The sequence below is a fragment of the Lycium barbarum genome, chromosome 2 (assembly GCF_019175385.1).
Source record: "Lycium barbarum isolate Lr01 chromosome 2, ASM1917538v2, whole genome shotgun sequence".
Taxonomy (NCBI): Eukaryota; Viridiplantae; Streptophyta; class Magnoliopsida; order Solanales; family Solanaceae; genus Lycium; species Lycium barbarum.
The window spans coordinates 20,256,984-20,269,368 of NC_083338.1; the positions used below are offsets into that span (position 1 = coordinate 20,256,984).

At 37.7% G+C, this 12,385-nt stretch overlaps 1 protein-coding gene across 1 annotated transcript; it reads left to right on the top strand.

The window, feature by feature from the left end:
- Positions 1 to 643: 643 nt before the first annotated feature.
- LOC132626313 (uncharacterized) lies at positions 644 to 4,774 on the top strand. The gene is made up of 4 exons (XM_060341134.1): positions 644 to 777; positions 1,656 to 1,954; positions 2,050 to 2,154; positions 4,099 to 4,774. The coding sequence occupies exons 2-4, from the start codon at positions 1,817 to 1,819 to the stop codon at positions 4,447 to 4,449; spliced, it is 594 nt and encodes a 197-aa protein (XP_060197117.1). The 5' UTR covers positions 644 to 777; positions 1,656 to 1,816; the 3' UTR covers positions 4,450 to 4,774.
- Positions 4,775 to 12,385: the final 7,611 nt, after the last annotated feature.

A 12,385-nucleotide genomic window follows, 5' to 3' on the forward strand; every position in this document is an offset into this window, starting at 1 on the left:
ATGAAGTTTTTTTTTTCCAGTGACATCATCTGCTAAGGGTGACTTTCTCGATATTGCCTAGCAGTCAACAACTATAGTTTCTATTACGCTTTTTAGCACAATACTTAGCTGCTAAAAATATTAGTATGCATACAAATAAGTGTGGGTGTATAATGTAGTCTTCATATTAGCAAATGTTGGCAGAATGCTAAAGTAGAGTTTTAACTTATTTTGGGTCCTGATATAGGATTAACGGATACTACTATCATTACAGGAGTTAGAATTTTATTGATTCACCATCTGAATGGGTGAATCATGTTAGCTTGTTTGCTTCTTTATTTCAGCCAACATTGAGTGCAAAACTGCAAATGAGCTTCATTGTTTTCTATACATTAATCATTTATATTGTTACTTTTTCTGGTTGCGGAGAGTAAATATTCCTCATTTTGCAGTCTTCTATCTTTAACCCATATACAGATGAAAGAAAAATTCTTTACTTGTTGTAACTTTGTACTCTATCCTATTATTGCTTTCCCCCAATATTTTTATCTCGTCAGTGCTAATGTAAACGATGTCGTATCTAAAGCATGAAATGTTGCACATATTTTTTTACTCCTCGAGTATTATTCTACTGTTCTTGTTAGATTTTGATTAGGAAATATGACAAGGGGAAGAGGCATTAAACGTAGTAGGGAAGGTCATGGGGACATGTCTAATAAAGGAGGAGGAGACAACCAACAGCTACCAAACACTTCTCAGGAGGATGTTAGTGAACCATCAACTCTTATGTCTCAACAGGTTGGTTCAAACAATCGTATTGTCTCGTCACATGAAAGTAATTCTCATATTAGTGAACCATCAACTCCTACGTCTCAACAAGTTGGTTCAAACAATCGTATTGTCTCGTCACATGAAAGTAATTCTCAGCAGATTGTACATACATCTCAAGATGGTAGTGCTTGGCCAACATCTCCTGCTCCTCGAAGTATTAGCGGTCAGCAAGAAATTCCTACTTCTCTAGATGTTGGTCGTCAACAAGCTCCTTCTTCACAGAATGTTGGTGCTGAGCAAGCAACTCATGAACAAACACGATCTTTTGGAAGTAGTAACCCACAGGAAAGACGAGCTACTCTTGGTGGCATAAAATCCTTGAAAGTAAACGAAGATACATAAGTACAAGTTGCGGCTAAACAGTTTTCATTTAATAATCTTCACATAAAATGTTGTACTAATTATTTTTTAGATTCTGCCCACATGAGGCTGTTCGGGATGTGTCGTTAGCTTTTAAGAAAAGCCTCACCGGACCATGGCATTGTTGGAGCAAAGTGCCGGAGTATGTACGAGACAAATGGTTCAATGACTTTGAGGCACTTAAACAAGAACCTACGGATTTAACTAAATGTCAATTTTTTTTGCTTTTAATTTTACTGCGTGAGTGGTCTTATTTTTGTATGCGCAATAAAAGTTCTTAAATTTTCCCTACCACTCTCATGATTCATCTATGATCCCTTCTTTTATTTTTAGAGGTGGTTATATTATTACCTATGCTCTCCTTGCTTTTGTTATCAATCTAACACGTCTAATTATATATATAACCAACTATTCCTTTTAACTATAAATGTACATCTTAACTTGACAAAACAATACTAATTTAATTGTTTACTTTCTAACTGCAGAAAAGTTATTCTTTTCCTGATGAGGATAAAGTTTTCGTTCGAAAAACTTTTGATCGGGTGGGTAGTGAAAGGTTGAGTGACAGTTTGGGAAAGCAAAGAGAGAATTTTCAAGAACAAAGTAAATACTGAAGTGGATTGCTGAAGTTCATTGGGACGGTTTGATGCGATATTGGAACTCTGACGATTTTAAGAAAATTTCAGCAATCAACAAGAAGAATAGAATGTCATCTAATAATGAAGAAGGTCCTTCCTTACATACTGGAGGATCAGTTGCATTTGCTGAGTACAGAAGACGACAAGTAGTTTTCTTTTCTTTTTTAGCATTAATCATTATGTAGTCTTATGATATTCTATGATTTATCTTGAAAATTAACAATATCTTTAATGGTTGTAGAAGGAACTAACTGGGGAAGATCTTCGAAGTGATGAATTGTATATGAAGACTCACAAAACAAAAAACGAAAAGAAGTGGATATGTAGGAAGTCAGAAAGGATATGGGTACGTTTTTTTTATCTTATTTCTTCAATGATATTTATTCTGGAAGTAGTTTTTGTTTAAATTAAAATGCATGTGAATTGTTTTCTGATTGAAGGAAAAGAAATTGCTCTATTACAGGAATTTTTTTTTACCTTTTCTTTAGTTCATGGAGGTAACACCAGTAAAGTGATTTCACATTTGAGAGAACTTCATGTATATTTGGTTGTAAGTTGAGGTGTTAGGTGCACTTTTTCACTGAATTCTGAAAAGATAAGTTGCTGGTGTAATTTTATATTTTATTTTTAGTTGTTTCCTTCGTCAAGTGAGCTTTATCTTGTGTCTTCAAAGTTAAAGCTTTGTTGAAGAATCTGTGGGAACCGTTCGACATGTTCTGTTGCATATAGTAGTCTATCTTTTCCAGTCATGGAATATTAATTTGTATGTAATAGCAACACTAGTTCCCACTTCCCAGAGTTAAATTTTCAAAGTAATGTATGAGATGCTTGAAGATAACGGTTCAATCGAGAGCAATATCATTCCAGTTTGAGGTGTGTGTGTGTGTGTGTATTATCTTGTTTATTCTGAAACGGAAATGCTTCTGAAAAAGTATGAAAGCTATATATCTGTTATAAAACTCCAACAAAGAACGAAAAGCTCATGACTTGTGCGTCAGTTATCCGTCATGTCCAAGAAAAAACTTAATCTTAATTTTCTCGTCTGTCAAATATATGGAGAGCTACATGCCTTGGGAAAACTGAAAAGCTAGTAGTAGTAAGACCCCCTTTATTTTTTGGTTAAACTACCCTCTGGGTATAAGTTGTATATATAGGAAAAGCAGAGGGGGGCATTACCTAACCTCTGTGAATACAACAATGTTTGTTAACCAATTCAGCCAGCAAAAAATTGGATCCTTTACAATAAATAAGGAGGATCCAACAGAACTAAATAATGGCATCAACTAACAAAGAAATTTTCCTTATCATATCTAATCCTTAGGTTAGGCAATTGCATTCTGTCCATCTGGAAAGGACCTTTGGCATTTCTGGGCTGTTTGTTGATAGCTAGTGTATAACATACCAATGTCACTGTTTGGAGCAAGCTTTGCCAAACAATCCACTACCTGGTTTGCTTCTCTAAAATAGTGATCAACAGAGATGTTTAGCTGATCCATATTCCTAACCAGATCTTCAATAATTCTCTTAAGCTTGAGGTTGTGAGTAGACTTCTCGATGAGCATCTTAGTAACAATTAGAGAGTCCAGTTCAACATCTAGATTAGTGAAGCCAAATATGATACATTGCATCACTCCATATCTAACAGCCAAAACCTCAACCATATTGTTATTACCACATTTGACAGAATTTGCAAAAGCCATAATGAAGTCTTCATTGTAGTCTCTTAGAATCCCACCAATTCCAGCTTTTCCATTCTCTCCGATAAAACTACCACCGGTGTTCAACTTCATTCTTCCTTCAGCAGGTTTGGTCCAGGTGACTTGCTTCCATACGGGGGCGGGCCTAAGATTTTCTGTCAACTCACAGAGCTTTTGGCAAGGCATGTTCCAATTATTCTTAAGAAAAGCAAGGTTCAGGGCTGCCTTGATGTTCCATTCAATGTGACATATCATATGATACACATTAAAGTATCTCTGATCCCCATACTTACAAGAGCAGTTACTTTTCCAGATTTCCCAATTAATAAGTAAAGGGACAATATGGAATAACAACTTGTGAATAGCATTGTAGGATCTCATAGTCCACCAGTTATGTAAAAAGTGACGCACAGTGATGTAAGATTGATAATTCATTATTTGGTGTGTTTCTCATGTTCCTTTTTTGTAATACTAAGTACAATTTGTGACTGGAAAATTCCATTACAGAATGAATTTGAGTACTTCATTACAATTTTTGCTACTTGACAGCTTTGTTATTCTAGGTGATAGCTAATTACTTTCTTCTTTTTCAGAATTTAGTTACAAAGAATATTAAGGAGAAGGTTGGTGGAACTTCAACACTAAGGAATGAAGAAGGTCTTGAAGTAGATGATGGAGACCTGGAGAGAAACAAGACAACAGATGGAGAAGGGGAAGGAGAAGAAACTAGCGAAGAAAATGATGTGAATTTGTTGAAAACTATACCGGAGGAGCAACTACTGAAAACTTGGATAGAAACAGTTGGAGGAACAAAAAAAGGAAGAATATATGGTCTTGGCCTAAAAAATTCTTTGCTGGCAGATTCATCGAATGCTAACTGTGCGTCCGCTAGTGCTCCTAATCCTCCAAATGTGCCTACCGAACAAATTTTTGAAACACTCTAGTTTCAACAGCTTCTTAATCGTGTACTGGAGCAACGTATGGCGAATGTGCGGGAACGTATGCAAGCGGATATTCGGGAAAATATGGAAGCTGAAGTACATGTCGTGGTTCGTGCTGTTGTGGCTCGGATTCTTGGTTTCACTCCTCAACCACCACCAAATGGCTCTGGTTCTCCCCCAAACAAATCTTAGATGATTTATGCTATTGATTTTTTTTATTTAAGACATGTTTTATTTTACTAGCTGACTTGTTCTTCATCATTCAAGGATTAATGGTACTGTGATTATGCTTATTTGAAAATTTGAATAGATTTAATTATTTGTTTTATCTTATGTCACATTATATATAAAATAATATTTGTATTTTGTCATATGCAATTTCTAGCTAGATTTAGCCGGAAAATATCCCCAGCCGAACACAAATATTGGCTAGGATATTTATCAAATTAGCTAGAATGACCTTGGTAAAATATTGTCATTTGGATAGGAAAGCATTCCAGGCAAAACAGGGAAGAGGCTAGAGATTTTTTAAGTTTTGCTGGGGCCATTCCTAGCTAAGTTTTTGTAAAGTCACCATTAATCAAACTTTTCTAGGAACTTAGCTAGGTTAAGTCCTAGCAAAATGTTTGCTACGGAAAGTGCCTAGCAGAGATATCCTAGCTAAAATTACCTAGGAATGACAAAATCTTCTAGCTAAAATTTAGCTAAGAGCTTATTAGCTACGGAAGTTTGCTAGATGAGAATGAGTACACTGAGAGATACAGGTTCACAACCATGAATAAGTCACTAAGTATTCATATCAGTGTATCAGGAAAGATGAGAATGAGTACACTACATAATATCAATGAATGATGACAACATATCAAATCAATCGCACCACACATGGACACATATCTCAATAACAGTCTCAATATCATAGCTTTCCCTTCCTTCCCCACAACATCAACACTTGATAAAATACGATCTCCAATCATAAAGTAAATCACTAAGCAACAAGTCCGGAATCAGTCACGTGGCTAAAATCCAATAAATCACAACAAGGCAACAACTAAATAGAACACAACATGGCGGAAGCCATAATCAACAATAATAACAACCTAAGTAATCCATCCCAACTTCATACCCGAAGGCGTAACATGCTTTCTCCGACAATCAAACTCTACATATGCTTTGCTAACCGAAGTCTAACCATAAGGTAAGTCTTAACCTACTTGGAATGCTGAACAGGAGCCACGAATTGTCAAAACTTAGTCTTGCCCATTCTTTGCGCCACCAAATACTCAAAGTCTATTCATATTCAAATTCTATATTAGAAATCATGAAGAATAACACCCATATTGCTAAACTTCTAGTTAGGTCAAATTTTAACCCAAGGAATTCGGGAAACGGCACACAAAGGTAAAACGGGAAATTGAAGGACGAAATATGCAATTCAAGATATAGGTGATCAAACCCACTAATCAATTACTAAATCAACTCACAATTGGGCCTAATTGGGATTCAAAGTGAAACCCCCAAATTTGAGTATAAATCCTAACTCTCTGATCCTCAAATTAATCACTAATAATGGAAGAAACCCACCAAGAAATCACAATTTAGTAGGCTAAAACTCAATTAGTGAAGAAACCATGAAGACTCACTTTGTTTCTTAGCTTCTAATGATTTCTAACATGGATTAAAGCTTATGAAAGATAAAGGATGAAGTCTAAGGTTAAGAGACTTACCCACAAGAAGAATTTAGCCAAAGTCACCTCAAATCGCCTCAAAAGTTGCTTAGAATGAATAATTGAAGTGGTGGAACGGAAAGGGTTTTAACTTAGAAATAAATAGAGGAATATGCCTCGTCACCCGCGGCAGCGGCCACCTGTCCGCCACGGCAGGCCCGATGTAGCGGTTCCTTAACCGCTACCGCGCTTTCGCCACAACGATGTCCAGTCCGCTGTGGCGGCTAACCCCAAAACCCAATTAGCTATTGTGGAAGCTACTCTTCCGCTATAGCAGAACCACCACCGCGAGCCTTGGGCTGCTACGGCAGACATCAGACACCAGAAAATCCTGATTTTTAGTAATTTCAATCCCGAAATTCGATAATATCCCGAGGCCTCACAGATGCAAAACAAACATGTAGACATACATAAAAACGTGATACGAACTCACCTGCGGCCTCGAATTCCCAACGAAGGTCTATTAGACCAAGTCAACTCCTAATGTCCTTAGACCAACTTTCTAACTAATAACCGAAAATACTCCCGAGTGCTTTGGGAACTGAACCGAATACCCTGCCAAGTCACAAACGACCATCCGGACCTCTAGAGATCGCCAGAGTTTCAAAAAAGGTCCGTTTACCCAAAAGTCAACTGTGGGTCAAACATTTTTCACTTAAAGGTTCATATTTTCAAAAGTCACATAAAACTCGCTCGATCATCTCGGGAACCGTACCGCCTATCCCCGTTGGTCAAAATCGAACTCATAGGACTAGGGGAAAAGTCAACGGGTGTAAATGGGTCAAAAACGTTGTAGCAACCAAACGAGTTGTTACATCAGATACCAATTAAACAATCGTTCGTCCTCGAATGAAGAAAGAGAGGATAGAAGCGGACGGTAACCAGGGAATCATTACCATAACAACATGGAAGCCTCCACGACACGAGGTATGCCACAATCACTGAGCTCTCACCTTATCAGTCAAACTTCCTCTAACTTAGTTAAAAAGCCCAATTCCCATACTTCCATACTCGAGTTCCTCTCACAACTGATCCTTGAATAAAAGAGTTGCTTTCACCGGAGCTCTCTGATTCGATATAACCATACCCTTGAAGCGACCAATAGGTCCCATAAATATTACTAGAAGCAGCATAAACTTTTAGACATATACACTATCATAGCCCACTCTGAACCGGTAAAATATCCTGATTTTCGCTAACCTTTCTTTTTCCCCTCTAAAGTCGTTCTTCTCACCCCAATTTCTTAAAAAACCACATAAATACACGCCCGAAACCATGACTTACTATCGCTAGAAAAGATTCTTGCTTTATCCGAGAACTGTACGCAATTCATTAAAACTGATCTTTTTCATAGCCGACTTCGCTAATTCCAAGTCTTTTTGAACATTCCAACCATAAACAGGAAGCATACCACTAAATACCATGCCGAGAAAAGTCCGCAGGAGACCATCTAATCACTCTAAAAACCTCTCGCAACCATAGTACCTTCTCAAATCATTACCAAGTATCGACAAAACCATTATATCTGGCTGAATAGCTGTCCCCATAAAATAACATCAAGTCCACTCGCAAACCATGATAAAGCCAGGTAGACCTGTCATACCTCAAATCTAAACTGAAACCCATCGAATCTATGAAGGTGATTTACTGGGAATCCATAAGTCCTCCTGGAGATATGACCACAGTCCATCAAGTTCTAATCAAACAATACTGACCCGGAGCGAATGCACATCCCCCGAATACCATCAATAGCCACTCAAGTTGACTCCAAATTTTCGTAACTAATCACAGTCCCACCACGCATCTTTGGCGGCCAATACTAATATATTCATCACGTATAATCAATCATGTCTGTCACCCTCGACTCCAAAAGCTGAGTCCTATCCAAGCTGTCAACTAAGTATCGAAGAACTTTACCTTATGAATGCAATCTTCGACTTTCTCAACCCTTACCCGATACGTAAATCTGATACACCCCGAACTTTTTGACGCAAAAACCTGCAGCCTCAATAATAACCCTTTAACCATCGAACCTCCCATTGTAATACCTCAATATGCCCATAAGATTTTAGAAAGCATCAAATCTCGCAACCTCTTGCGCCAACCTAGCACAACTATTTTCGAGTCCTTAATATCAAAAAGTATTCACCCAAGATATCTAGTCAATATTACTTGTAACATAAAACACTTACTACAAATACGATTCATCTCGAGAACATAACTCTAGCCCTCACATAATAGGAATTTTACAAAATCCTTTCTCTTAAAACCACACTAACTCATCCACTGTAGAGTGTTATGAAACTCTCCAATTGTGTACCACACAAGCCACTTCCTATAAATCTTAACATGTTGGTTACCTGAAATTCTTCTCACTAGTCGCCGATCACGAAACCTCACAGAATTTCATCATATCACTTAATCCACCATATCACTCAGTCTTTTTCTATAGACTATTTTCTTTAAGTGTACTCAAGGTCACACTTCATTTGAAATATGCAAAACATCTCCACAATCTATACTGACCCAAGTAGTCCCAAAGATGTACCTTGTTCTTACGGATTTTCTGTCAACTATACCTTTCCTTGACTCTTCAATTCCTCAATTTCAATCAGACTATAATCATCATCACCGTTTAACTATTTCTCGAACCCAAACAATAGAATACTGCATAATCATAAGTCTTGCAAACTAGCCAAATCAATCCTGGAGATAGTAGTGTACTACACACTCTACCCACTAGAGTTCCCTTAACTCACTCAAGTCTAAAACTGAATACTCTCTAAATCCAGCTTATCACATACACAGTCCTACTAATATCCCCACGTATCTCTACCAAGGTGCCTTTGCCCAAATTCTAAAATATTCTTCACAACTCGAATTTATTCAAACTTCATCATTCATTTACCACTTCGAACGTCCCAATTGTCGAACCAGAACGCTTTTAACCATTCGCACAATTATTCCTTTCATTCAATCAACTCAACTGAGTAGTACACTAGTAGTAGTAAGAACCAGTCGAAACTTACATAACAGGTACAAGGCTCTCAACCCTAATCCATTATTAGATGCAACACCCGATAGCTCCTTGAGTACTAAAACTTCGCACTCATCCAACACTAGAGTCATTCTTACAAGTCAACCACTGGCCCACGGCATAACCAAACATACCAACTCAATGCTGACCCTTATGTCTATTCTATCAAGTATAACTACAGCATAACTATCAAATCAAGTAGCTCTAGAACCACGATATCTTTACCATTCCTTTAACACAAAGACCTATACTGAAATTCCAGGATCACAGCTGCCAAATATCTTAATTATTCACTCGTCACAAGTAACCTTGCCTTCCGATCTAGAACCGATAACCACTTCCCTAGAAGAACCCGCAAATCACTACCATATAGTCACGTCGAATCCCAACTCAATTTTTCACGGCCGAATACGGAATCCACCCTCGTACAAATTGTAACCTTATTCTAACAATGGCATCAGATACCAATTGCTCCCTTCCTAATAAGGGAGATTTATCTATCCCAATTCTCTTCCTTACTCCTCCGTCGCATAGCATAAGGTACTCTTACCAATAAACTCTAACAAATCTTACTTCACTGCTCGTTTTTACATAAAAGTAGTCCTTTATGTCCATATCCTCAACTTCTCTTCTTTATTACACGCGGTCACTATACTTTTACTAAATCCAATAATCCTTACCGAACTCACAATCATCCCCGCATATCGTCATCTAGCAACCTGCCATTGATGAATCATTGACATGTCATTGGTACACCCGTGCCACACAAACCATTATAATTCCCTGACGAAGTTGAAACATTTCCCACAACCAATCATATCATCAAATAAAGCACTCTTGTTAAGCCATAAATGCACTTTTGGCTCTTCCGACCAATCCAACACTAAAAACATGGAGATCATTTAAATCTTTGTACTATCTTTCTCATTTCTCAAGAAATCCCCATAATAAATAATTATAAGCCACGATCCCACAAAACTGAAACCTTAAGCTATAGCTAGAAACTGAACTTGGTCACGCGTCCCAATCAGGATGACACATCTCGTACCATACCAAGCCACGTCAAAACGAAACCGCTCGCATAAGAATTTAAGAATGAGTTTCCACCCTCTGTGGGTGATTAAGATAAAGACATTGAGATACTAATTGGAATCGACTAGATTCCAATTCGAATGAAGTAGCACGAAGGAAAGAAAGAATTGAAAGTTTTCTAAATGTCTCATAGCCTCTCGCAGATAACTACGGAGCTCATCATACCGATCCTCAAGACTCTACTAGACACGCTCTTATACTTATAGACCGAGTAGCCTAGGGCTCTGATACTAACTTGTCACGATCCAATTTACTAAGTCGCGCGGGTACCTACCATTTCCCATCTTGGTAGGCGAACCCTTATCAAATCCTTACTCCATACAATAAGGAATAAAGAAAAAGCGGAATCATAAGTCTTAATGATACTAAGAAAAAGTGAAATCATAAGTCTTAATGATACTAATATAAGTAAAGTGCGTAAACCATAAATACAACCCTCAGATCTGTTCTGAATAATACAAGAGCACTAAATGATATATCTCGAATATACAAGTCTCAAAATAACAAAACTATCAAGGAATAGGAAATACAGACAGTAAAATAGAAGAGTCTTTGGGTAGCGACCATCAGATGCTCACCCTAGAATACTCGCAAGTCTGCCTCGGAAATCAGTCTCGGGAAGTGGAAATGGAACCTATCTTAAACTCTACACCCCGAAAAGGAGTGTAGCAAGGTAGCATCAGTACAAACAACACTACTGAGTAGGCATCATAGACCGACAACTGTTAGTTAACATATATAAAGAAAGAGACTGAAGAATAGACATGCTCACAATCAGGTATACACACCACACAGTCCAACAATAACAACTCAAGTACATAAGGATCAACAACCGAACAATAGGCTATAGTGAAGCACCTAAACACACGTCTTGCTATGTTTCACACGATTCCTCAGAATAAATATAAACACTAATACATCCAACAACATTACTCCGTAACCTCAAGTCTCAACCTAGGAGAAAGTCTCTACTCCTCGAATCCAATAATTCCCAAGTAGGTATTAATCAGACACAGGGCATTCTCAAATTAGGAACCAACCAAGTAGTGAATTTCACGAGCACCGTATAATATGATAAATAACCATTACCAGAAATCAGATGTATGAGTGAATGAAATATGAATGCAATGCAATGATACACACATGCTCCAGACGGATGATATCTACGCCTCGACTGTCATGACCCATAGAGGGCGTGTGAAGTCCATGTACCTGTTGCAGCGCACAGCCCTATCCAAGTCAGGGTTACGGAACATGCAATCCGATCACAGTCAGTGTTGCGGTACGTGCAATCCGATCTAAGTAAGTGTGTAATATATGTTGCGGCTCGCAACCCGATCAAAATATATGAGTATGAATGCATGCATGATATCAATTCCAATAAGAGTATATCAATGAAAACCGTGTCATACATGGACACATATCCCACTATCAAGATCAATATCAATTCCTTCATCTTCACAAGTCAATAACTAATAACTGAGAGATACGGGTTCACAACCATGAATAAGTCACTAAGTATTCATATCAGAGTATCATGAAAGATGATAATGAGTACACTGCATAATATCAATGAATGATGACAACATGTCAAATCAATCGTACCACACATGGACACATATCAGAATAGCAGTCTCAATATCATAGCTTTCCCTTCCTTCCCCACAACATCAATACATGATAAGATATGATCTCTAATCATAATGTAAATCACTAAGAAACAAGTCTGGAATCAGTTACGTGGCTACAAGCCAATAAATCACAACAAGGCAACAACTCAATAGAACATAACAAGGCGACAAGCCATAATCAACAACAATACCAACCTATGCAATCCATCCCAACTTCATACCCGAAGGCGTAACATGATTTCTCTGACAATCACTAACTCTACATATGCTTTGCAAACCGAAGTCTAACCATAAGGTAAGCCGTAACCTACCTGGAATGCCAAGCAGTAGCCACGAACTGTCAAACCTTAGCTTTGCCCTTTCTTTGCGCCTCCAAATACTCAAAGTCTATTCATATTCCAATTCTATATTAAAAATCATGAAGAAAAACACCCATATTGCTAAACTTCTAGTTA

What these genes read in the sequence shown, in the direction of transcription:
- LOC132626313 (XM_060341134.1), top strand. Translation starts at nt 1,817, where the DNA reads ATGCGATATTGGAACTCTGACGATTTTAAGAAAATTTCAGCAATCAAC. An exon ending in CTGAGTACAGAAGACGACAA is followed by an intron (nt 1,955 to 2,049) that starts GTAGTTTTCTTT and finishes TAATGGTTGTAG; the next exon opens with AAGGAACTAACTGGGGAAGA. An exon ending in GGAAGTCAGAAAGGATATGG is followed by an intron (nt 2,155 to 4,098) that starts GTACGTTTTTTT and finishes CTTCTTTTTCAG; the next exon opens with AATTTAGTTACAAAGAATAT.